The sequence below is a fragment of the Neofelis nebulosa genome, chromosome 10 (genome assembly GCF_028018385.1).
Source record: "Neofelis nebulosa isolate mNeoNeb1 chromosome 10, mNeoNeb1.pri, whole genome shotgun sequence".
NCBI classification, from domain to species: Eukaryota; Metazoa; Chordata; class Mammalia; order Carnivora; family Felidae; genus Neofelis; species Neofelis nebulosa.
Genome location: NC_080791.1, coordinates 89,526,481 through 89,553,858, shown reverse-complemented (window position 1 = coordinate 89,553,858; position 27,378 = coordinate 89,526,481). Strand labels below are relative to the sequence as shown.

Genomic DNA, 27,378 nt, shown 5'->3' with positions numbered 1-27,378 from the left:
CGAGTGTGTTCATCCTAATCAGGCTCCTCCAAGCCACATTACCTCTGTTAAGGTGTTTTCATTATTTGGTCTTGTCTGAACGTTCTTTCTGGGGACGAAGAAGGTTCAGGGCTGTCCTCCGCCCAGATTTTCAGGAGCTAGAGCTAGTCTTGAGAGTAGGAGAGATGGAGTGCCAAGGAGACAATTTAGAGTCTGTTGAAACCGAAGGTCTATGCAAAATGGTAAAAACCCGGTCAATAACTAGAGAAGATGTGGATTTAGGCTCCCAGGCTCTGGTGTTAATCCACTTCCAGTTCAGGCATGCAGGGGGGACTTCCAAAATGCAAATCTATCGGGGTCAATTCCCATTTACAATTCTTTAATGCCTTCTCACTGCCGGCAAGCTAGTGCTCAAATACCATAGGTGGCCTCTAAGGCCCTAAATGATCTGGATTCAGCTTCCTTTGCTCCACACTTCTCTTATCTAGAGCTTTCCCACAAGTTGTTCTCTCTCCCTAGAACAACCCTACCCCCTTCTCCTCCTTTGCCTGCCTTCTCATCTTTTAGAGGTCTGTTCATATATAACCTTTTCTGGAAAGCCTTCCCTTATCCTCCAACACCGACTTAGGAGCTTTCCTAAAGCAGCCTAAACTTCCCTTAATCATAGCTACACTTCACCCACAGTGTAGGGGCCCCATTATACGCTTGTTTCTCCCACAAAGATAGAAACCATGTCTGTCTTAGTTATTAGTGTATACCCAGGATGTAGCACAGTGCCTGACACATAGTAGGTCATAAGAAAAGAAAGGTGGGGGGGCCCTGGGTGGCTCAGTTGGTTAAGTATCTGACTTCGGCTCAGGTCACAATCTCATGGTTTGTGAGTTTAAGCCCCGCGTTGGGCTCTCGGCTGTCAGCACAGAGCCTGGAGCCTGCTTAGGATTCTGTGTCTCCCTCTCTCTCTCTCTCTGCCCCTGCCCTGCTCCTACTCTGTCTCTCAAAAAGTGAATAAACATTAAAAAAAATTTTTTTTTTTTTTTAAAGAGAGGGAGGGAAAGAGGGAAGCAAGGAGGGAGGGAGGAAATAAGTGAACCACAACACAGAAGAAGTCTGTTCCTGAGAACAACTGGGAAGAGGAGTTTGAAGAAATTTCCTGAGGCTCTGCAGTTTTAAAGCCAGGGCGCCTGTGGCTTTAGCCACAGTAGACAAGGAGCTAGATCTACGCTGAGAAGCACAGTTCCGAAGCATTAGGAGAGACAAGATGTGCGGTAATATGGCACCGAGGAAAAGGCTCAGGATATGGGGACAGAAAAAAAAAGAAGAATCTTTGTTTATAAATGAAACCAAGGAAGGACGAGACGCTGATTCCAGTAAGGTACCTTGGACGAGTCATTTAGCTTCTTTCAATGAGAAATTTGAACTAGATAAGTGATTTTCAAACTGAGTTCTGAGGAACCCTAGGTTTGTACATTGGGATTCTACTTAAAAGCTCATTTGAAAACAAGGGCACTTCTTCTAAAACTAAAGCTCGAATAGCAGTGGCCTAAATGAACTTCCTGGTATCTCTAGCCTTAACAGTCCTTGTTGATCCTATGTGACACAGGGGACCCATCTGGACGTTGTATTTTACTTTGCACAGAAGCCCCCTGATTGTGTTGATGGCCAAGCTGCAGCATTTCCGAGAGCCCGTTCTCACCATCTGAGCAGCAGGACAGCAGAGGTAAGTAAACCAAATTCCAGATTTACTGCAAGGCTGAGGCAATAATGAAACACGCTTTCTAATCTCATGTGATGATACAGAAGCAGAAAGGATTTTTTTTTTTTCCTAAACGAAGTTCCATAATATCATAGGATTCATGGTATAGGTGTCTGTAGTCAGACACAAAGATGTTATAGATCAGAAATAAAGAATATTGGATCCAGAGCCCATTAAAAAAAAAAAAAAAGCAATCCAATTCCAATCAAGAAAGAACAATGCAAAAGTTTATCTAGGCAGTCCACCTGAGAGCCTAATTACCATTCAAATATAGTGCCTACTCTTCTTAACAAGGTATTCTGAAGTTACTGTCATTACATACTTTAAAGTCTACCTTTATCTGAAGGTTACAGGCAGGAAATGGCATAGATGGGGAGGGAGATGGGAGCCTTACAAAATAAGATCTTCGAAGCCCCGGCTTAAGATGTGGAGCCCTTTTCTGTGCTGTTCTTTGGCTGTCCATATTTCATGGGGCATTAAAAGGCCACAAATGTCACTCTACTTCATTTCTGAGAACAGACAAGCAGCAATAATGTGATCTTACCTGGGTCCTTCCTCGTCACCCTGAAAGAAACAGAAAGAAACAGCATTAGAAATCGGCATTGGTAGAGACAGATTTATTTTCCTTCTTTTCCCTCTCCCCTGGCAACGCAGAAGCATGGCTTGTGCATTTATTTTAACAGAGACATACCCAGTAGATGTCCAAGGGCTAAGACAAGGGCTAATATAATCCTATGCTCGAACTGCCCAGCAGAGATGAACTGATAATTTGCCCTTGCAAGCAGATAAGTGAATGCACAGACCTAGGAGGCCTAAATAATAGCCTTGCCTTTTTATTTGTATGGCTGGCAGTATTTAGTTCTGAGCAAACCGAGAGCCCAAAAATAGCAGCAGGTCTTAGGCAAAAGCTGACCAGCTCCAAAGGCATCAAGCTGTTTCCTTCAAAGACTCATTTCTGCCTTGGTCCAGCATTTTTTCTCCAAACATGAACATAGCAACTCTAATATAGAGCACACTATGGTAGAAAGGGCACTGAACTGGGACTCAAAAAATGGGGATTCTAGGCCCAGCTCTGTTATTTATTAGCTATGTGCCCATGGGCAAGTTAATTAATGAATCTGGACCTTTGGTCTTCTCCTTTGTAAAAGGGTAGCTCTGGCATTTGATGATCCACAACATCCTTCAGCCCAACACCGGCTTTTCTCTTTTTCTCATCCCTGTCTGCAAAAACAGTGTGTGAGGGTTATTTGTCCGGGTACTGGATTTTCTGAACCTAACTTTACCAGTGATCAGAACAGAGACCTTTGAGCCTCTTCTTGCGAATAAACAAAATTTTTCAAATGACTCTCAAGCCTTTTCCAAGGGACCTTACTCATCCTTTTGGTTACAGGGTATTTTACATGCTTCTCTTTAGCCATTCAGGGTTGGTCTCAATAGAGAATCTATCTCCTAGTTGTTGGTAAGTCCCCAGGGAATGTATCAGATTGACTGTTTCTGTCGGTATAAAGGAATGAACTCTGGAGTCAGACACTCTCAAATCTTTACTCCATCCACTTGTGTCACCCTGGTCAAGTTATTTTGCCTCACTTAACTTCAGTTTCCTACTTTGTAAAACAAGGCGTAATACAGTATACAAGGAGTATGAGGATTAAACAGGGAAATATTTATGTATAAACATCAAGCACAGTGCCTAAGATATAAGATGCACTTAATAGAGGTTAGTATCAATATCAGTAATGATTCAGTATGATCATTAAGAAACTACTACATGTGGGCACTGAGGGTGAAAGATAAATGATGATCTAACCTAGGAGCTCCCATTCAGGAGCAGGGGAAACAGACAAAAAAAAGACAGAAAATGAACTGTGTCGAGGGCTCTACCAAAGAAAATAGACAGACTGCTTTAAGAGTCAGAAGGGAAGTGACAAACACTGCCTCTTCTGGGGAAGGGGGAAGGGAGGGCTTCACAGAGAAGGTGACATTTATATTGGCCCTTGAAGGATAAGCAGGATTTTCCCAAGTTGACAACAGAAGGTGAGTGGGAAGGGCACCAGACTAGTAAGAGCAAAGGCATAGTGATTTAAAAAAAAAAAAAAAAAAAAAGTATTTTTAAGGAATTTTGAGTTTAATGAAAGTAGAGAACGGGGACGTGTTTGTGTGTGTTCCAGGCAGGGGAGGTGGCGGTGCTGTGGGGCTGGAGGGCTGCGAGTGCAACTGAGGTCAAGGGGGACTGCCAGGGCACAAGCCTAAAAGGACAGTTGTAGCCAGAAAGGTGATTTAAATCAGATGATACACTGGAGATTGGAGAAGGAGGGCATTTTTAGCAGACTGCTAAGGACTTGCAGTCTTAGTCAGGGCACTAATCATCCACACTCTAACGAGACAAGTGGGGCGAGCGGTGGAAGGAGGGCATAGGGGTGTTGGAAGCTTTCTTTGCATTTTGATCGACTAGCAGGTCTTATGGGAACTATAATCTAGTAAGAAAAAACTTCATAGAATTTAAATTGAATATGAGTTACATAACTATCAATGACTTAATTAAACCTCAATACAATTTTTCAATTATCTATGCATGTTCAAAGTAATTGTCTAGGAGAATCTTTTGGAAAAGAGTAGCCAAACTCTCTCCCATGATTTAGAGTCAGTCCTCCTCACAACCCTGTATCTTGGCGCAGCAGTTAAGAGATGGGGTTTCTGACTTAGAGAAACATGGTCTCAAATTCGGGTCCGTCAATTCCAACAGTGAAGCTTTTGGCAATTTGCCTTAACTCCCCAAGGTTCAGTTCCCTGCTCTACACGTAGGGATCCTAATTCTCACCTCACAGGGTGGCAATACGGGTTAAAATAAATGAGAAAACATGTAGAACACTGAGTAAGTGTCTGGTACATTACAAGTGTTCGACAAATGGTCCCCATTATTGTACTTTCCCTGAATTGATTAATAACGTCTCTAGGGAGAGTGGGAAAGGACAGAGAAGATGGGGCATAAGACAGTGCTTTTACATTCATTCATTTCTGCTTATAGATATGTGGCTTTTCAGAAGCAATAATCACGCTCACAAAGCATAGAGAAAGACTAGGGTGAGCGTTTCAACTGTTGAAGGAATGAATAAAGGAAAGAACAAACACACACACACACATAGGGCAATTCTGAATAGGTCAGCAGACATCCAGAAGTTTGCAAATCTTCCTTGTAAGAGTGTGCATGCTAGTCCCTCCTATTATGAAAGCCTAATTCCTATCCATCCTGTCAGATCAAGCCTCACTTGGAAATTTTCCCTCACTGACAGATCGAGCGAGGTAATCCTACTCTGTCCTCCACATTTCTATGGCTCATACTTCTGGGCTGGTTCTAGCAGAAAACCAACAGTGACAGTACCATACAGTAGCTCCCTCTTTGGATTTTAACTCCTTGAGAACAGAAACTGTGTGTTGTTAATCTCTTTATTCGTTGCATCTAACACAGCACAATGCGTGTAATAATTATTCAAGAATGGGAAAGAGGGAAGGCAAGATGTAAGTAGGAATTAAGATTAATTTCTACCCCCATTGCGAGTGAATTTTGGTGTCAGAGAGTATTAGAAGTGAAAGCCTGCAAAACAACAGCTTCTCTTTAAATGACCTGTTAGATTAAGCAGTGCTTTCCAATCCCTCCATCAAATATCCTGTATGTTCTTGGCTGGTCAGCTACTTTCTAGTACCTATGACCTCTTGTTTCTCCTTCCACCAGAGGAAATGTATGTTCACCAAGCATCAAGCAAGTTTGTTGCTAAGCCTGTTTATGTCAGCTGAACTTGTAATTAGGACAGCACATCTTACTAAATAGCAAAAAGTGAATGAAGGAGGAGGGTACTGCTGCTTCCATGAAAACTAAGTTGAATGAAGAGGAGTTACTTAAAAACTGCTGTCAACTCTGGTGTAGGTGAGACACATGCAAAATATTAGAAAAAATAAAATATACAAGTCTAGGGTTCTACATTCAGTTTGCTTCAAATTTCATCCTGAAATTGGGCCTTATAAACAGTGCAGTACGGATGTGGTTTATGCCAGGAACATGATGCTCCACTCCACGTGGCAAACCCATGTTCTTAAAGAAAAGAACCTGATTGAAAATCAAAGAAATATACAGATATGTATTTCAAGTTTAAAATAAATGTTTAGGGTATGCACGTATCACTTTTAATTATTTGCTCATTGGAACTTTTTCTAAAATTATCTCACGTTGCTCAGTACTCTTCTCTCCCAACTAGACAAGAGATGGAAGTACTCACGACATGCAAATAAAAATACTTGAAAAGTACTTGACTTTGGCAAAGAAGTTGATAAAATTCAGGCAAAAAACGAGAGACTGTCAAAACTGATGATGAAAATCTACACTGATGTAACTGTTCTATGGACAGTTTACAAATAGGTACAAAAGCCTAAAAAATGCCCATACTTTTGACTCAGTAATTACTTATGACTTACGCCCTGTAATGTAATAAATGGTAGTCAGAAGTCAGAAGTAACCTAAGATTAAGTAAAGTTTGTATCATTGAGATTCAAACATTATGCTTATGAAGAATTTCTAATAATATGAGGAAATTTAATATATAATGTTAAGAAAAAAGAGCATGAGGGGATGAATAGGTTAACCAACTTTACTGTGGTAACAACCATTTTGCAATATATGTATGTATTAAATCATGACACTCGTACACCTGAAACTTACATATATGTCTATTTATCTCAATAAAGCTGGGGGAAAAAACATATACCAAAAAAAGAAGAAAAAAGGAAAAAAATGCCCAAAGATAACTACCAATTTAGTGCATTTACTTTCTGCTCTGTCTATAAGTTTTTAATATTCTATAGTGATTAAGAAGGAAACAACTTTATTTAGTTAGTTATTTGAAGAGGGGAAAGAGCACCTCCCATTAGACCTATGGGAGTGGTACTGAAATTCCTCCCGTACCCTATATTCTGTAAGAGGACCCAAAAAGATTTACTAGAAATGCATTTTTAAAAAGAAATGTCACTAAAAAACCTTGTCATCTCTGGACTTCCTCAACCAGAAGCTCTGTGATTCTACTTGGCCTAATCAAATTGATCCTACTGAAGATTTCTTAAAACAGGCACACTGTGTTAATGGACGGGTTTTTAAATAATCTTCATAAATCAAAGGCAAATGGCACTTGAGCAGGTAGAATATTTACAATTTTTGTTTTTAACAGCTTCATTGAGGTATAATTTATCATACCATAAAATTACCTGTTTTAAGTGTATATTCAATAATTTTAAATTCACAGTTACACAACTATTATCACAAACCTGCTTAAAAACTAGATATATACAGATACAAAATTATGATTTTATTGTCCTTAACTTAAAAAAAGAATTTTATTTATTTTGGGAAAGAGAGAACGTGTGAGTGGGGGACAGGGGCAAAGGGAGAGTGAGACAGAATCCCAAGCAGGCTCCAGGCTCAGAGCAGAATCCAACGTGGGGCTTGATCCCATAATCCTGGAATCATGACCTGAGCTGAAATCAAGTGCTGGGCACCCAACCAATTGAGCCACCGAGGAACCCCTGTTTTCCTTAACTTCTTTAGAAGCATGTGACTGTTTGATATAAAATTATAACTGCCTTGTAGTGTTTATAATGTAGATTTTTTACATATGACAACTATAACATAAAGGACATAAAAAGAGAATTGGCCTATATAGTTTCAAGGTATCTACATTTTATAAGAAGTGGTACTATATTAATTTTAAGTAGACAGAAAATGTAAGGATCTATACATATATATAACATACATTACATATACCACAATATATGTTATAATCCCCATTGAAACCACTACAAAATAAGAATAAAGTAACAGAGCTAAAAGCCCAAAAAATATATTAAAATGGAATTCAATTAACAGTGAATTCAAAAATCCAAAAGAAGACAGGAAAAGACAAGAGGAATAGAAATAAAGGGATAAACAGAAAACAAATCATGGCTGACCTAAATTGAACCAGGTTAGTAATAACATTAAATGTTAATGGGCTGCATACTTCAATTAAAAGGCAGAGATTATCCGGAAGATGAAAGAATAAGTAAGACCCAGCCATACGCTGCCTAAGAGAAACACACTTTTAACAAAAGATAGACCAAAAACAAATGGATAGAAACATACCATGTATAACAGTAAGTAGAAGACTGGATCAGCTCTACTAATGTTAGATAAAATACACATGAATACAAAGAGTATTGTCAGAGAAAAAGAGGGACTTTTTATAATGATTAAAGGGTCAGTTCATCAGAAAGACATAACAATCATAAGCATGTATTTGCTTGAAGAGACTTCCAAAATATCTAAAGAAATTGATAGAGTTAAAAAGAGAAATAAATAATTCCTTAATCATCCTTAGAAATTTAACCCTTCTCAGCAGTTGATAGAACTGGACACAAAAATCAGTAAAAACATAAATTATTTGAACACTAATTGATATTTAATAGAACACTACAACCACAAACTACAAAACAGGTGCACATATGCATTTACCAAGATAGACCATATGCTGGGCCACAAAATACGTCTCAATAAATCTTAAAAACTTGAAATCATTCAGAACATGTTCTCTGATCATCACAATGGAAAAAGTTAGGAATGAATAACAGTATGACATGTAGGAAAATCCCTAGTATTTGGAAACTAAACAAGACACTTATAAATAATCAGTGAGTAAAGAAAAGATATCACATGGTAAATGAAAAATATTTCAAACTGAATGATACTGAAAATACAACACAGCCAAAGTTTAGGATTCAACTAAAGCAGTGCTTAGAGAGAAATGTACAGGTCTGAAAACTGACTTTAAAAGGTAGTAAAATCAATGATTCATAAAGCTAGAAAAAAGAACAAGTAAACTCAAACTAAGCAGAAAAAAAGGAAATAAAAACAGATATAAACAAAATAGGAAAGAATAAAATTAGCAAATCAAAAAGTTCTTTAACACTAACCAAATTAATAAAATAGCAATTAGACTGCTCAATAAAAAAAAAGAGAAAAATCACAAGTTATCAATAATGAAAGATAGGTTATCATTCTAGATGCTGTAGTTAAAAAAGTAACAAGAAAACACTATGAACAACTTTACAGTAAAAACTACCACTTAAATGAAAACAACAAATTCTGTGAAAATTACAGCCCAAATAAACACAACACAAATACAACACAAATTAAATTTAAATAAACATGAAATCAAAACAGCTCTATATTAAAGAAATTAAATTGGTTATCAAAAACCTTTACATTAAGAAGTTCCAGGGTAGATGATCTTGCTAGTAAACACTACCAAATATTTAAGGGAGAAATAACATCAATCACACACAAACTTTCAGAAGATGAGGAGGGGATACTTCTCAGCTTGTTTTCTGAGGCCAGCTAACCCTAATAGGTAAGCCTGACGATGTTATAAAAATATCAAACTACAGATGAATATCCCTCATTGAACACAAACATAAAAATTTTAATTGAACCCAGATAATAAATACATAATGGCCAAGAGGGAGTTTATCTCAGAAATGCAAGGTTGATTTAATATTATAAAATTAATCAATATAATCAGCCATTACAATAAAATAATTTAAAACACCCATATAATCACTTCGATAGATACAGAACAAATATCTTATATACACCACATTCATTCAAATTATTGTTCCCCATAGCTAATGTGTCATTTCTCTGTAGCTACTTTGCTTTCGAGACTTTTTTTGTCCTTCATTAGTTTGATTTTAATGTGTCTGGGTATGAATTTCTTGGATTTATCTTGCCTGGGTTCATTCAACTTCTTAAATCTCTAGGTTTATGTCTTTCAACCAAACTTTAAAAGTTTTGAGCCATTATTTCTTCAATTTTTTTTTCAGCCCCACATTCTTTTTGCTCACCTCCTGGACGTGGGTGACGTGTATATTAGGTCTTTTTTTATTGTCCCACAGGTCCTTGAGACTCAGTTTTAGTTACTTTTCTTTTTTTCTTGGTTGTTCAGATTGGATCTATATCTTCAAATTCATCAATTCTTTCCTTTCTTATCTCCAATTTGCTACTGAGCCAATCCAGTGAATGCTTTATGTCAGTTACTGTATTTTTCAGTTCTAAAATTTTCATTTGGTCCTTCTTTATATCTTTTATATCTTTGCTGAGATTTTTTAGTTTTCATTTGTTTCCAGAGCATGTGTTATTGCTCACTGAGTCATTTTCTTTTTTTTTTTTTTTTTTTAATTTTTTTTTAATGTTTTTTATTTATTTTTGGGACAGAGAGAGACAGAGCATGAACGGGGGAGGGGCAGAGAGAGAGGGAGACACAGAATCCGAAACAGGCTCCAGGCTCCGAGCCATCAGCCCAGAGCCAGACGCGGGGCTCGAACTCACGGACCGCGAGATCGTGACCTGGCTGAAGTCGGACGCCTAACCGACTGCGCCACCCAGGCGCCCCGCTCACTGAGTCATTTTCATTAAATAGTGGCTTTAAAATCCTTTGATAATTCTAAAATCTGTGTCATCTTGGTTGTGGCCTTTTCTCAGAGTTGAGATTTATTGGTTCTTGGTATAATGAGTGATTTTGGACTGTATCCTGAACATTTGAGTATTTAAGAATCTGATTCCTATTTAAATCTTCTATTCTAGCAAGATGTCAACCTATTTAAATTCAAAACATATGTCCTCTTACATTAATGTAACATTGTACATCAGCTATACTTGAATTTAAAAATAAATAAAATAAAATAAAAATAAAAATAAAAATAAATTATGGTTTTTAAAAAAAAGAAGAATCAGGACACATGTCCTAGATCAGGTCTGTGGACTATGGTTCAAACATCAATTTAGTTTAAAAGATTCTGCAGTGCTATTCTGGTCTGCCCCACTACATGACAAAACTCCATGCTATAGTCAGCACAGTGCTAGCTGGAGCAGGGGCACCAATTCATTACTACTGGGTAAGAGTGGAAGATGAGGTTCTACGCGCTGACCCCGTTAAGGAGGTATATTGTCTAGTTAGTGCAGGGGTGGGGAGGGAGGAGTTAGAACTCCATCTACAGTCTCCATAGGGGAGGGATACTACTTCCTTCCAGATGCTGCAGGGCAGGGGGGTAAGTAAGAGTTCTACCCACAGGCTCCATGGGAGATGGGCACTACTGACTACTGAGAGAGGCAGGGGTGATGACAGAAGCCAGTCTTTCACCTAGAGGCTCCAGGGAAAATCAGGGGAGGATAAAAAATAGGTTTTCACTCCACTGGCTCCACTACTGCAGTGCCATCTGGGGCTGGGAAGGGGTGCAGCATTATTCATGGTGTGTGTTTTCAGAATATGTAAGATGGTCAAAAGCTTTCTCTATAGCCGAAGTGCCCTTTTTCCTAGTCCTCTAACTAAAGAGAGCAGGCTTTTCTTGGAGATTTTCTTTTTGTCTGTGCTCACTAGGATTTCCAGTTTGCAGGGCACCCAGGCCAGGATATACGGAAGCAAGAAAAATCCCAGAGAACTCACTGCCATGAGTCAGGACTATCTTTTCTCCACGCTTTTAAGAGTCTTCTGGTAGGTGATTTAAATATTTTGTTCGGGAATTTTTGCTGTGATTAGTGGAATAAAGTGAAATATGTTTATCTTGTTCAGAATCAGAAGCTGCAATTTGATTTAAAAAAATTTTTTTTAATGTTTATTTATTTTTGAGACAGAGAGAGACAGAGCATGAACGGGGGAGGGGCAGAGAGAGAGGGAGACACAGGATCGGAAGCAGGCTCCGGGCTCTGAGCCATCAGCCCAGAGCCCGACGCGGGGCTCGAACTCACGAACCGTGAGATCGTGACCTGAGCCGAAGTCGGACGCTCAACCGACTGAGCCACCCAGGCGCCCCGCAATTTGATTTTAAATGCATCAAAAAATAAGATGCATTGAAGATTGGAAGGCTGGAAAGATGGTATGTATATATCATGATTCAGGTATATTAAAATGTTAATTAAAAAATGTTAATGGTAGAATCTAGGTGGAAGTATAGGGTGTAATCTGTAAAATCCTTTCAATTCTGCGATATGTTCGAAAATTTCTAATAAAATGTTGCAGGGAAGAATCTTTTGGCCAAATCCAAATGCAGATGATTAAAAAAAAAAAAATCTAGAACATGCAAAAGGAAGAAAAGAATTCCTCTGTTGAGTGAAAGAGAGGTACTGGGGATTTGCTCTGATCAATAAGTTACCAGATTAGCTGGAACAAGAGGCTATTAGATGAGAACAGCTCTTTGTAAAAGCCCTAGCCAGCTGAATGCTACTTTTTGTCTTTAACAGCTTATTCTGTCCACAGCCTGGTCCTTAGGCCTTGTCGGTTTTGCATCCCTAGGAGTAATTCCATCAGAGTTAACAAGCACAGCTCAGCTGAGCAGCTGACGTGCTTAGAGGGCAGTTAATGCAGGGGAGGGACTAAATTCATTATTTGAAATGAAAATAAAAGAGAGATTTCTAAAAATTAAATCTTTACTTTTGAAAAAGCAACCTAATCAACACACAGAAAAATGTGGGGGTCCGATTTGCAGAGAATTTGGGACAGAGTTAGGTCATTGATCCCTTGAGTTAACTCTGGTTGAATTTTTTGTTTAAGATACAAAGTGAGCACCTCGACACTATAAAAGATCTTAGGAGTGCAAAGCCGTCTAGGACACTAATTCTCTTCATTTTCCCCACATAAACAAATGGGACACTTGGCATACAGCATGCAGTAGGGAAAACACACAGGCAACCGGGACAAGATGGACTTAAATCTGAACCCTGGCTCCATTTTCTACTAACTAAATGATACTGGCTCAGCATCTCTGCAGTTCTCTGTATCTCAATATCCCATCTGTAAAACAAAGATGATGGATGCTGATATAAGAATTAAGTGAAATGATGAATATAAACTGCTCTCTTCCTAGCTAGAAACTTACTTAGGCACACACTTTCTTAATTCTGGGGAGGATAAAATGAAAAGAACAAGACCTATTTTATCCTTTTCACACACGGATGAAAATTAATCAAGAACCTTGGGTGAGTGAAGCAGATAACTGTCCAATAGTCTCTTACATTTTCTGTCAGGTAGGCTCAGACAGTACCTGCCTCCTGGATTATACCTTGGCTCTTCCGTTGGCTGGTGTCTTCTGTGGCTAGGCTGTCCCGGGCCAAGGCAAGACTGCTAGCTAAGCAGTAAGCTCAGTGAGTCAGCAGCAGTCCTGGAAAGTCCACAGGACTGCCCTAGGTTTTCTTCTAGAAGGGCCTACCCTTCTGGCATAAGCTTGACCAGAATTTTCAACAGTGGCTGAAATATAAATTCCATAATATTTTTTCAAATGGCTGTCTTAAATTTTATTTTACAATTATATTCTAAATGCCAGATATGTTGTTTGGTAAAATGCCTAAGACCTTTTCTGCCTGTTACAAAATAACAATGAATACAGTGACTAACATCTGTAGTGATTCAACATATACCTTGTGTCCTTCATTCACACCTTTTTTTTTTTCTTAATTTTTATTATTTATTTTTGAGAGAGCGAGAGCAAGTGAGCACAAGCCAGGGAGGGACAGAGAGAGAGAGAGAGAGAGAGAGAGAGAGAGAGAGAGAGAGAGAGAGAGAGATGTGGAATCCCAGCAGGCTCCAGGCTCCGAGCTGTCAGCACACAGCCCAATGCGGGGCTCGAACTCACGAACTGCGAGATCATGACCTGAGCCAAAGTAGGGATGCTTAACCTACTTCTCCTGAGCCACCCAGGTGCCCCTCATTCACACCTTTCTTGATCCAGTGCCACATGCCTCTCTTAATCCAACAGTTATGCCCCCAATTTATGCAGTTGGCTCCATATAAAAACCAAGCTGAGGCTCCTTTCCACTACTCACAAAATCAGTCCAAAACGTTTCATTCTGGGCTGCTTTATCCCCTACATCCTGACTTACTCTCATTCACCTTGTTGTCATCCCTGTGATGACTTTATTTGGAGGCTCATTTCACAACTGGGAATCTGTCAAGTGCCTTCTTCTGTGACTCTGATTTCTCACTTCCCTCCTTAACTGTGATTAGTATTTGCCCTATCGACTATACTCCTTTAAGTCATCGTAGACAAATATTTTGCCAGCTCCAGCTGCCGGGTGTAGGCCCTAGCAGCCAATACTTCCATATTGGTTTATACACCGATCTCAACACTTACACCCTGTCTGAGCTTTCAATTCACTCATGTTTAGTGACCACAAAGGAGAATTTCCAGAGCTAACAAACACGGCAGTCCGTTTCCTCCAACTTCCGCTACGAATAATTATAGGCATTCTCCTTTACCTCCGCCTTTGGCTCAGCTGATTCATTAGAGGTATCATGTTGTTCCTTGGCTTGGGCCATCTGAGTCATCAACCTATCCATGTGGGACTGGATGTCTGCCAGTATCTCAGTCACATGAGCGGTAGCCATTGCTTCCTGGATGTCCACTAGATGAAGGGCCTTCTGCTCCTCATCAGCAATCACCTTCTGAACTTTCTTAAATTCCTGCTGTATAAACACCTTCATCTGGTCCCGGGTTACCTGCAGAACACAGACAAGTAAGAATAATGAGTTGGACACAGAGAAATGGAACGGCAGAGCTGCTACTGTAAGTGCTGGACCGCCCTGGCCAAAAGCGTTTCCTATCTGATCCTGAAGTTTTAGGAATATCCCCCAAACAATGTTCGCCTGAGATTGTCGATGAATTTCTTACTAATCTTTTTGCCTTTTTTATAATCTTTATGAAGTAATTCCGTATCCTTCCCGTTTCGCTTTTCCTTTTGTTCATTTATATACCAATAACACATATTACTTTTTACAATTTAATAGGTAAGTGTAAATTGTAAAAAATGAACTTACTCCTCTCTCTCCATCTCAATACCATTTTTCTCTCTGGAGGGTAATTACTGGTATGTAACCTTCCAGCCATTTCCTATCCAGTTATATACATGTATGTATACAATTATGTTCTTTTTATATAAATGGGTCATAGTGAACATACATTATGTGTCTTTTCTATTTAAATTATGTCAGTACATACAGATCGACTTCATTTGTTTTATTTAAAAATTTTTTTTTTTTTTCAACGTTTATTTATTTTTGGGACAGAGAGAGACAGAGCATGAACGGGGGAGGGACAGAGAGAGAGGGAGACACAGAATCGGAAGCAGGCTCCAGGCTCTGAGCCATCAGCCCAGAGCCTGACGCGGGGCTCGAACTCACAGACCGTGAGATCGTGACCTGGCTGAAGTCGGACGCTTAACCGACTGCGCCACCCAGGCGCCCCTATTTGTTTTATTTTAAATGTCTGTATGATATGGATGTATACAATATGAATACTTGCATATATAAATAAAAAGTCAAACACACCCATTAAATATTTTCCTTCTTAGTGGAAATACAAGATATTTCCAAACTTTTGTTATTACAAACAACACAGTAATGAACATCCTTGGATAGAACTCTTAGTATTTGCATATGAGTTTTTTTAAGAGACTTTTGGAGTCACCAAATCAATTTATATGTACTCTAAATAAATACTGACTGATACAGCTAAACTGCCCTCCAAAAAAAGATGTACCAATTTCATTCCCGCAACAATGTGTGAAAGTAAGCATTCTCTACACCTTCACCAATATTAGATCATGTCAAGCCTTAAAATTTTTATCCTCTGATGAGTAAAATTATATTACAGATTTATTTTGCAGCAACCACCGAGCCAACCAAATAAAATATGGCTGCAGGCTATACGTGGCTAGGGCATTAGATAAACAAAGTGAGAAACTACCAGAACAAGAACTTCTAAACTCTTGTCTCTTACCAGTAACTACACTTACTGATGTTTCCCAACGACCATGTTTACCTGAGGAGTACTTTCAAACCACTATGCATGGTGAATAGCTAACGTAGGGAATAGGGAAAAGGTGGAGCAGTGGACAGAAGAAAGGCCAGTAGAGAACTTTAGAGCTGAAAGAGAAAGTAGTTGTCACCTACGTGACAACTTTCTTTTACAGATAAGGAGACAGATGCAGCTGCAGGGGACTTGTAAAAGATGCAGGGGACACCAATCTTCCTGTTCCCAGTGGTGCTCTGTTCACTGTAATAGTCTCTGGGAAGGAAAAGTCAAACTGGGAAAACCTAAAAAGTAGACTGAAGAAGAGAAAGTCTAAAGAAGAGGGAAAGATGGGGCCATTTTTAATTAGCTCTTAAAAAGTGAAGGAGGCCTGATACTTTAAGCAGCTTTTGTAACACTGCCATAAGAACACCAATACAAAATAAAGCCTGTATGACAGTATCCATATCCTTTCACACATCAAGTGACTAAGTGACATGAGCCCTCAGGAATTCATTATACTCTCTCCCCGTGCTAAAGAAAAGGGGAGGGGGAGTGTTAAATGTTATTAATGTCCCTGCAAATTCTGTATCAGATTTGAGAACTGTGATTTGTGTTTATTTATATAATATCTTTTTATTTTTAGTGTGTTTATTTCAAGGCTCTTCTACTTTATGATGATCTTTTACGAATGAATCTGTAACCTTGAAATAAATTACATCTTCTAAGATCTAAGACCTTCTCTTGGAAACTAAACCTAGAAAGTTTTAGCTAAGAGATGAACTCTTCTGAGTGCCTGAAAAAATCGCTCAACAGTTACAAGTGACTAAAAATGAGAACACAATAAAAACTGACTCACAACCTATTTTACTAGCCCTCACGTATACATGTGGTTTGAGTCAGAAGCTGCTATCAGTCAGGAAAGGTGTGACTAGACTGCAGCAGGTGACTAAATCATGGGTTTAAAAAAAAAAAAAAAAGTCAAATTCTCGACTTCCCATTGCTTTACATAGGTTTTGCAACATGTATTCTGTACAGTTTATCTTATACAGACCATTCACAAATAAGAATTGAAGGCAGAATAACCTACTCCATAAAACCTTTATCCTTTTCACTCCCATTCCCTACTAATTAACAAATAGGTATTCTCCAACCTATTTCAAAATGATAAGAACAGATTTCTGGGCCATAGCATCCATTCAAATTCAGAGGCCAAAGAAGGGACTCCCGGGGTACCTGGCTTTGTGACAGGTTGAGTAGTCAGGAGAAAGGACTCCTACCAATGGCAGGAGTGAAACAACTTTCAAAATTCCTTTTCAAGTTTTATTACACCTCCCTGCCATCAAAACTCCATTCTGCTACAAACTTCACAGTTCTCCAAGAGCAGCAGACTCCTCCTGTCAGCACCTCTACTGACATCATTTCTGAGTAGGTTTCTTGGAACTTCTTCAGCCTCTATCCTATAGCTCCCCAAAGGTGAGAGTGATAGTCTTATATTCCTAACTGTATTACATACAGTGTTAGTAAAAAAGAAAACTCCACATATGCAGAGAAGAGAAGGGTGGGTGTATCACAGAACGGTGAAATTGGCAATGTAAAAGATTCCTTTTTTTATAGGATCTACTAGTAATTGTTAAACTTTTTTAAAGCCCAAAACTTCTCTTACCCCAAACAAAATCTTAATGTAGAACCCTAAAATATAACAGAACCCAAAATAGAACTATTCTGCTTAAAAGAAAAATCTCCTCCTCCCCCTTAAAGTAATTCCTAGGGCACTGGTAGTGGTCTCCAGCATAATCTCCCCTGAGGTACCTGGGTCCTCTACACAAATGAAACCCTAAAAGGATTTTGCTTCCTTTGGTCAACTGGCCCCTAAGCTGTTGAAACTTAAAAGCCATGGGTTACACACAAGTTGATATATCTTTGTTATGGTTGCATTAGGGTGAGAAACTATGTTATTATTTAAACATAGAATTTTACCAAAATTACTTAAACACAGCATTGTAATTTGAAAAACTTGATGGCTTATTTGTGAATAGTTATAACAAGTGAAGATCTGAGCTCATTAGAGTGGAGTCCAACCTCTTCATTTTATAGGTAATACATACACACATACACACACACAGAAGTGCAGTAATAAAGTCAAGTTTAGAAATCAACTTCCTTTGGTCCACCCCAGTATATTCTGTGCGACAACATTACCGCCTGTAATGATCCCTTTCTGCCTGCTTCAGATCCTTCAAATTTATTTCTTCCTAATTGAGATGTTTCCTTGGTTAACAGGCAGCACTGATATTATCCCCACTGAGATGTTATTCCCCACAAGTGAATCTTGGGATAAAGGATGCACATCTGAAGAGGTAAGTTTTATCCCATGGTACATCTATATGCTCTCATAGTTAACATTTCCAAGCCAGGCTGGACCCAAGAGGCATACAGACTGGCACTTTACACATACATAATTAAACACATAAAACCTTGAATTAAGAGCTTGTACTTAAAAACAACACCATTCAGTATGCTTGACATGGGTTATAAGCCATTAACTCCTAGCTAGCTGGCTTGTAGGAAACCAATGTTTATTTTTCTATCATAGGCAGATTATTTTTTCAAAAGGGAAAAAGCACACTAGCTAGAAAGCATCATAGCTTAAGAAAGATTTGTTCCAGAAAAGTGTTGCTGACGGGAACTGAGAAAGATGGAACACAGTCAGGAGCAAGAAAGCTACACAAAAGAAAAGCATCAGAGTCTATACTGATTGAAGAGTCAGAAATACTTGTTCTACTAGACAAATTTCCTGCAAGTAAGTTTAAAGGGTCTACTCCAAAAATGACCTAAAAAAGTGTGAACTGTATGAAATGGTTTGTGAAGACTCTAAATTCCTCCCCCAAAGGTCAAGAAGTCCACTTTCACTCCCCCTTTCCTTTTCTGAATGACTACAATTCTAAAATAGAAAAATAAAAAAGCACGAAATGGAATTTTTTCAGATGCTGCAATCTGTCTTCACTCCCACCAGCACACTGCCCTTCCCTGCATGCCAGTGTCCATGGAAACTTTCATGTTGGGAATCTCAAAGTTCAGGCTTCTATATAGCCTCTAGTATTTATTCTGGCATTTTGGTGCATGAGAGCACTGTCCAAATCTCTATCAGGCTCCAGTGAGGGCAGGTGAGGGAAGAGCTTCATCAATGAGGAGGATAAAGTCCTTTTTCAGTGTCTTTTGTGTATGAGAAGAATAGCCACTATCTGTGACTAAAACCAATGCTCATTCCTAAGGCTTGGAAAATTATCCAGCAGCCTAGAAACACAGCAGACACAAACTATGAACTACATTCCATTACTCACATTCTGAGTGAGATCAAGTATTTTCCTGACAACCTGGTTAGAAGCCTGAATTGATTGGGTATTATGATGGGGCACTGAGGAGGGTATAGAAAAGGTAATTAAAGTGAATATTTAATCTCTTCCTTAAACCATTTTTCTTATCTTCATCAAAAGACTCTAGACAAAAGCAGTCATGTATATCCTTACTTTCTTTCATTATCCCATTGTGTAAATACAGCACCATGGGATCTCTACCTCACTTATCAATTAGTTACTTCAAGTATCCACTCAATGAAGTAATAATGATATTTACTGTTGCTGTTATTAATATTTCTATTATAAAAGACAATAAGAAATACACCAAAATGTTGGAGAGTGGTTACCTCAGAGCAATGGGATTAAGAGTATTTTTCTTTTTTTTCACTTGCAGTCCAAATTTCCTATAATAATGTGTGACACTTTTCTTGAACAGTAATTTTTAAAAAGAAATGAAGCTCAAAGAAAAATCCTCAGTAAGATGTTAGCAAATTGAATCCAACAATGTTATAAAAAACTTACACACCATGACCAAGCAGGATTTATCTCAGGTATGCAAAGCTGTTTCAACATTTGAAAATCAGTTCATATAATCTCTCATGTCAACAGGCTAGAGGAGAAAAGTCACATGATTATATTAATAGATGCAGAAAAATCATTTGATAAAATCTAAGTTCCACTTATGATTTTAAAAACTCTCAACAAACTAGGAACAGAGGGAAACGTTCTTAACTTCATAAAAAACACCTACAAAAAATCTATAGCTAATGTCACACTTAATAATGAGCAACTACAGTTTTCCTACTAAGATCAGGAACAAAGCAAGGGTGTGTCCTCTTACAGCTCCTTTTCAACATCATATTGGAAGTCCTAGCTAATGCAGTAAGACAAAAAAGGAAATAAAAGGTTTACAGATTGGGAAGGTACAAATAAAGCTGTCTTTGTTCACAAATAACATAGCTGTCTATGTAGAAAATATCAAAGAACTGACCAAAAAACTCCTGGAACTAATAAGGAATTAAAACAAGGTTGCCGGATACAGAGTTAATATACAAAAGTCTATCACTTTCTTATATACCAGCAATGAACAAATGAAGTTTGAATATAAAAGCACAATACCATTTACAATAGCAACCCAAAATGAAATACTTAAGTATAAACCTAATAAAATATGTATGAGGAAAACTACAAAATTCTAATGAAAGAAATCAAAGGAGAACTAAATAGATCCATATTCATGGATAGGAACAATAAATATTGTCAGATGTCGGTTCTCCCAACTTGATCCATAGGTGCAATGCAATGCCAATAAAAATTCCAGCAAGTTATTTTGTAGATATTGATAAAATGATTCCAAAGTTTATATGGAGAGGCAAAAGACCCAGAAGAGTCAACATAATATCCAAGGAGAAGAACAAAGTTGGAGGATACTACCCGACTTCAAGACTTACTATAAAGCTACAGTAATCAAGACAGTGTGGAACTGGTAAAAGAACAAACAAATCTATCAATAGAACACGAAAGAGAGCCTAGAAATAGACCCACAGAAACCCCTTGAACAAAGCAGCACAGGCAATACAATGGAAAAAGAGTCTTTTCAACAAATAGTGCTACAACAACTGGACATCCATGTGCAAAAAAAAAAAATTAAACTAGCCACAGGCCTTTCATCTTTCACCAAAATTAACTCAAAATGGATCACAGACCTAAATGTAAAATGCAAAACTATAGAACTCCTGAAAGATAACACAGGAGAAAATCTAGATGGCCTTGGGCATGGTGATGCCTTTTTAAATATAATTCCAAAGGCATTATCCATGAAATAAATGTGTGACAAGCTGGATTTCATTAAAAACTTCTCTGTGAAAGACACTGTTAAAAGGAGGAGAAGATAAGCTACAGACTAGGAGAAGTATTTGGGTTTGTGTGTGTGTGTTTTGTTGTTTTTTTTTTTTTTTTTTGAGAGAGAGAGAGACACAGTGAGAGCAGGGGAGGGGCAGACAGAGATGGAGGCAGAATCTGAAGCAGGCTCCAGGCTCTGAGCTGTCAGCACAGAGCCTGACTTGGGGCTTGAACTCACAGACTGTAAGATCATGACCTGAGCCGAAGTCAGACGCCCAACTGACTGAGCCACCCAGGCGCCCCCTGGGAGAAATATTTGTAAAAGACACATCTGATAAAGCACTGTTATCAAAATATACAAAGAAGTCTTAAAATGCAACAATAATAAAACAAACAACCCAATTAAAAAAGGAGCCAACAACCCGAACAGACACCTCACCACAGAAGATATACAGATGGCAAATAAGCATAGGAAAGATGCTCAACATCATGGCATTAGGGAAACTCAAGTTAAAACAATGAAGTGTCATTACACACCTACTAGAATAGCCAAAATCTGAACACTGACAACACCAAATGCAGACAAGGATGTAGGGCACGAGGAACTCTCATTCGTTGCTGATGAGAATGCCAAATGGTGCAGCCACTTTTAGAAGAGAGTTTGGCGGTTTCTTAAAAACTGAACATACCTTTACCACATGATCCAGCAATGATGCTCCTTGGTATTTACCAAAGGAGCTGAAAATTTGTGTCCACACAAAAACCTGCAGAGGGGTATTTACAGCAGCTTTCTTCATAACTGCCAAACCTTGGAAGCAATCAAGATGTCTTCAAGTAGGTGAACCGATGAATAAACTGATATATTCACACAATGGAATACCATTCGACGTTAAAAAGAAATGAGCTATCAAGCCATGAAAACACATGGAGGAACCTTAAATGCATCTTACTGAATTAAAGAATTTAATGTAAAAAGGTTACACATTGTATGATTCCAACTACATGACATTCTGGAAAAGGCTATGGAGGCAGCAAAGAGATCAGTGGATGTCAGAATTCCGGGAAGAAGGAAAGATGAATATGCAGAACATGGAGAATGTTTAGGACAGTGAAAATACTCTGTATGATACTGTAATGGGAGATAACATATTACTATACATTCATTCAAACCCCCAGAATATATAACACCAAAAATGAACCCTAACGTATACTGTGGACTTGGGGTGATAATGATGTCAATACAGATTCATCAAATGTAACAAATTTATCTACCGCTCTGGTGTGAAACATTGAGAGTGGAAGAGGCTAAGTGTGTGGAGGCAGAAGGTATATGGGAACTTGGTTGTTTTTTTTTGCTCAATTTTGAATCTAAAACTGTTCTTTAAAAGTCTATTTAAAAAAAAAAATTAAACAATTAAAACAAAACTAAATAGCCACTGAAATGGAGCCTAGAGAAGGTCTGGGGGGTGAAGTGAGCATCCAAAGGGCCAGGCCAATTGAAGTTCTTCTACGTCTCAGGCACATCAACATTTTCATTCTTTGCCTTCCCAGTTAATAACGGACCCTTCCTTCCTAATCGGACTCCCTTTTCTATAAGAAATCAAAGGGTTTTTTTAAGCCCTTTTCAACTTAAGCCCATTAAAATAGTGGCTTCCGCAACAGTCAAGCACTTAGCACATGCTACTCCCGTCATTTGAAGGTTCTTCCATGGGAGCTTCAGTCCTCCCGAGGCTCCTCAGACGAGCAGGTTTCAGCGTCTTGAAAAATTCTAAAAAGATCTAACTAACTGATCCGATGAGTAACCAAGTGTGAAGCCACATATTTTAGAGAAGTATCGGGCTCATCAATGGGAAATGGACATCCTAACGATACGTCAGGGGGACATCTGCTTCAGGACCTCATATAACCAAGGAGCACTAAGCCTCATGATACTGCTTTTATTACAAAGTGGGAGATGGAGTCAGAAGCCACGCTGGGTGGAAAGAGAAGGTATGCCTAACTTTGGCCTGATTCCATCACTGGACATTCTCGGATCCTTTAATCCATGACAAAGACAGGGCCTTATGAATAATGACAATGAAAATACTAAGAGCTACCACGTGTAGTCAGTGTTCCAGGTGCTGTTACAAGTGTTTCTAGTCCAACTTTCAGGTAGGTAATAACGTTTTCATTTTATGTTAAGGGAAACTGAAGCCCACAGTGATTAAGTCACCTGCCCAGTGTCAGGCAGCAGGTAAGCTGTGGAGCCAAGATTCGCCTCAGTCGCCCCTGTTCCAGGTCAGTGCCCTGACAGCCACCCCACAGAGCACCACGCGCCTGAAAAGGAAACTGAGCCCCCGCGAACCAGTATCAGACGACGAGAGAGCAACTCTAGTAGTTGCACAGAGGAGAGCACTCAGGATGAGAAGGCAGAGGCCCTGAGGGAGCCAGTCCTGCCTTCTGGAACCAACCAACCAGGTGACTTGGGGCAATCACCGATGAATCTCTCAGGGCCCAGGCTCCTGAGCTACTAAAAGTGAAAAGCCAAACGGTGTCCCTTTTATCTCTAAAATGATATAACTGCATCAATTTAACATTCCTGGAGCAGTGCTTCGCCAATTTGGACTTGTCTCTAATCACATTTGTTGCCAAAACTAGAGGGGCTTTTGGGAGACTAGGAATCTGCTATAGAAATTCTAAAGGGGACACGAAACAAGAAGTAAAGAAGAGAACAAAATAAACTTTTCCCTTGACAATGCTGCCCTGTCAAGCAATTACCCTCTCTCCTACCTTTAACCACCAAGCTTATTTAGAAAGTCACCTAAAACCCACTCATGAACACCACTAAAGAGTCGACTAGTCACCAACTCCATTTAACCTCGCTAGTCACCTGTCTGCAGCATTTAGACACCACCGATGTCCCCCAGTCTTTAATTTCCTTCCAGGGTTTCTGTGACCCTGGACTTCTCGGGCTTTCTGTATATCGGCTCCCTCCCTGCAGTTCTACCCTCTCTCTCTAGGTGACTATGATGGAGAAACTCCTCTAACCAGGGTTTTTTCAACCTCAGCATTATTGACACTCGGAGGTGAGAACTCTTCGTGTAGAGGAAACGTCCTGTGCCTTGTGAAATACGTAGCAACACCCCAGCCTCTTCGCAGGAGGTGACAGTAGCGCCACGCCCCACCTCCAGACATCATCAAACACCCTCTGTGGTCAAACCACCTTCTCTCCACACCTTCCTCCTTAGTCATTTCATCCCATTTTTGCAATTCAGCTACTGCCTCCACACAGATGGCTCCCAAACCTCGATTTTCTCTTCAGGCCTCTAGTGTCGCAATTGCTTTTGATGTGTGGCTCTACCTGGGTGCTTTTCTGTTACTCAAACCATTAAGCCTCAAACTGAGGCCTCTTCCTCCTCCTCAACATTTTCCTGCTGCCTGGTCTGAGTGGCCAGATATTAAGTACTATGGAAGCATTTCACGTGTTTTCCTTCAACTAGTCATCACAATGACGATACCAAGTGGTGGCAGTTATTATTCCATCAACTTTACAAATAAAGAAACTGAGGTCCAGAGGGGGTGAGAAACTCACATAGAGTAAGTGGCAGACCTGGAGTTTGAACCCACATAGTTTGACCACACATCTGCCTTTTAACCACAATATTATTCTTCCATATTCTCCCTTCAGACCTTGTCCTATTCCTCGCCTTCCCCCTTAGTGACACCAGGGTTTAGGAAATCAGCCAGGCTCTAAACTCTGGAGTTCAGTTTTATTTTCTCCACCAGAGAAGAGGTCTTTTGACTTAGTATCTAGAGGAGAAACGATGACACCTTTGCTTCGGCTCTTGCACAAAATGGTGGTCAATACTTTCCGACTAAATGTGAGAAGCCATCCCACATCTGCCTCTCCTCCACCACAGTGGCTAAAGAAGTCTGCCCTGTATCTATGAAAACCCCTTTCTTTGCATTCCCTTCCATGACTCTCCACCAAATACCTATACCTGGTCTCCAGACCCACACTCTTCACTTTAGCTCCAACTGCCACCACCCCCCTCAGGCCCTTTAGTTCAGTCCCACTCTCACTCGTACCTCAAACTTGCTAACCAGAATCCTAAGCCCCAAAGAAATTCCGGCTGATCCTCCCTTCCCTCCTCCTTGGTGTTTAGACTTTGCTTTGTCTTAGGCAGTCCTTGGTTTGGCGTGTACCTTCGATTCAGGTAGGAACCCCGTATTCCAGTCAGAATACTCCAGCCTTCCTTCATTTTATGCTAGAGTGCTTCTTCCTGTGACTGTAAATTTTGGTACCTGAGCCTAAGTACTCTCTTCTTTAACAGCTTCATGCATATGAACCTGTTGTATGCTTCTTCTGAATCTCCTCCTTCATGGTTTTCCCTCCCCCAAATGCAAATATGAACATACATGTACACGCACGCATGCACATACGCTCACAGCATTAGAGGCTCAGGACCGTGCTGCCTAAAGGCTTTGTACTGGAAAGGTCCTAACAAACAACTGAAGTGAATCTGCCAGTCAGCTGTGAAGCAGATAGCAACTGTGTGCCCCCAGTCATCTGAGAGAGACATGGTCACAGCAGACTGATGAGCAGCTCTTACGGTGAGAGACGGAGATCTGGCCACGATGGTTGTGGCACCACCGCCAAGCATCCTCTCCTCCCAGGGCTGCCTGTTCATGCTGTCAGCTGCTATGACTCTATTGCCATGACAACTTGATGTGAAACCCAGTGTCACTGAAACCCAGTGGTGCTGAACTGGAGGCACCGGAGAACAGTTCAACGGGAATGCTAGGCTCACTGAGAGTCCACTCAGTCTACTGCTTGCTCTTTAGAGGCCTTTCTCCTTGCCTGACCCCAGGCTGGCAATAAAGAAAGCAATCACAAACTTCTGAACACAACTCTTCCTGAGTGAGCAGAAAAATAATTCCGAGTGACCCCCCCCCCCCGCAGAAATGTGAAAGAAGGAGTCCCCCAGAGACACCCAGGACCTGTAACAGGAGTAAGAGTCAGAGCTTCCAGTTTACCTTGTTCTCTTGCTTTTCTTCCATCTTAACCTGTGCATAAGCTAGAAAGACAGTTCTTGCCTCAGAAATTATCCTGTAGGAGGTGGGAGGTGGGAACTGACACTGAAAGTTTCAGGGGTAACTAAACAGAAATACTGTTTTCAACCCTTTTAGACTTGAATATACTAAGTAGGCCTATATTACCTGCTGAAGATTAAAGCAATTTTAAAATAAGACTTAGCCCTCCTCCTCTATTCCACTTCCCTATTTGAGCATTCTCCTTGCAAAACCACAGTTATTTGTTTGCCATCAAAACCAAACAACGGCACACCACCAAGAACACCGAGGAAAGGGCACGGAGACGCAGGTCTCCTTTGCTACATGTCAAAACAGCAAACTTCACGGAGTCTGTTGTGGTAGAGAAACAGGTTTGAGTACTGACTAATAACTGTGTTTCTGAAGCTCAGAAAGGTGAAACTTTCGTCTGTAGAACGGAGGTAATAATATCTTTCTCACAGATATTTTTTGTGAAGTCTACACAATACACAGAAAGAACTTCTTATTCTCCGGGCACAAGGGAACATCAGCAGAACTATTCTGCAGGTGCAGATGACAGTAACCATGAACGTGTATTGTGTGCCTTTTACATGGTACCCACTGAGCTCTCACAGACAAAGAGCCCCCAGTTAGTTTTCTTACAGAAGGAGAACGTACACCCTTGGGAGAGCAGATTCAGATTTCCCAAAGGAACACAGGAGGGACCTTCTCATACAACCTAGGCAGGAAGAGTAAGGATGTCAATCAGGGGCTCCTTGCCTTGGTTTCAGTAAATGGCCACAGGCCAGCTGTCAAGGAGCAACGTTTGTCTCTTCTAGTTTGATAAGATCAGATAGAGTCTACTTCAGTGACACCAGGGCAAAACACAGCATGCAGGAAGGGTAGGCCACATTCTGCCCCGCAGCTCCTAAGCACAGTCTGCCTCAATCTCACAACCTACCTCTACCATATTGTCTCTCTTCTGCAGACTGAAGCCCTATTACACCCCTGGAGCAGCTAACAGTCTGCTTACCCAAGAACCACAGGGTTCTAAGGTACTAAGTACAGTTGCGAAAATACTTTTTCGGTCCCCAAGGCCATGCTTCTTTTTTTTTTTTTTTTTTTAATGTTTATTTATTTTAGAGACAGACAGACAGAGCATGAGCAGGGGAGGGGCAGAGAGAAAGAGGGAGACACAGAATCCGAAGCAGACTCCAGGCTCCGAGCTGTCAGCACAGAGCCTGACACGGGGATCGAACCCACAAACTGTAAGATCATGACCTGAGCTGAAGTCGGACACCCAACCGACTGAGCCACCCAGGCACCGCCCCCCCCGCCCCCCCCCCCAAGGCCATGCTTCTAACCATCCTCCATTATTTCTTATCTCCTTCTCAAAAGTTTCCATTTTCAGGGTACTCAGTAATAAAAATGTAATATGATTAGTCCTAGCTTATGGGTAACGCTAAAGGCTCAGACAAATCAAGACGGACAGGTAACAAGTGCCAGAAGGACTCAGGTCATCTGACTCCAAAGTCTGTGCCCTTACGCCACAGAAGTAAA

The 27,378-nt window shown here is 40.0% G+C and overlaps 1 protein-coding gene across 3 annotated transcripts in view; it reads right to left on the bottom strand.

The window, feature by feature from the left end:
- The window catches only part of TRIM44 (tripartite motif containing 44), a 109,390-nt gene that overhangs the window by 48,995 nt on the left and 33,017 nt on the right, over nt 1–27,378 (bottom strand). For all 3 annotated transcript variants that reach the window (XR_009249904.1, XR_009249905.1, XM_058688640.1), the window contains exons 3-4: nt 14,056–14,295; nt 2,277–2,296 (exon numbers count right to left, since the gene is read on the bottom strand). Coding sequence is in view for 1 of the 3 variants with exons in the window: in XM_058688640.1 (XP_058544623.1) it covers nt 2,277–2,296; nt 14,056–14,295 (260 nt within the window). In the remaining 2 variants the exon portion in view is untranslated. The remainder of the gene's footprint in view (nt 1–2,276; nt 2,297–14,055; nt 14,296–27,378) is intronic.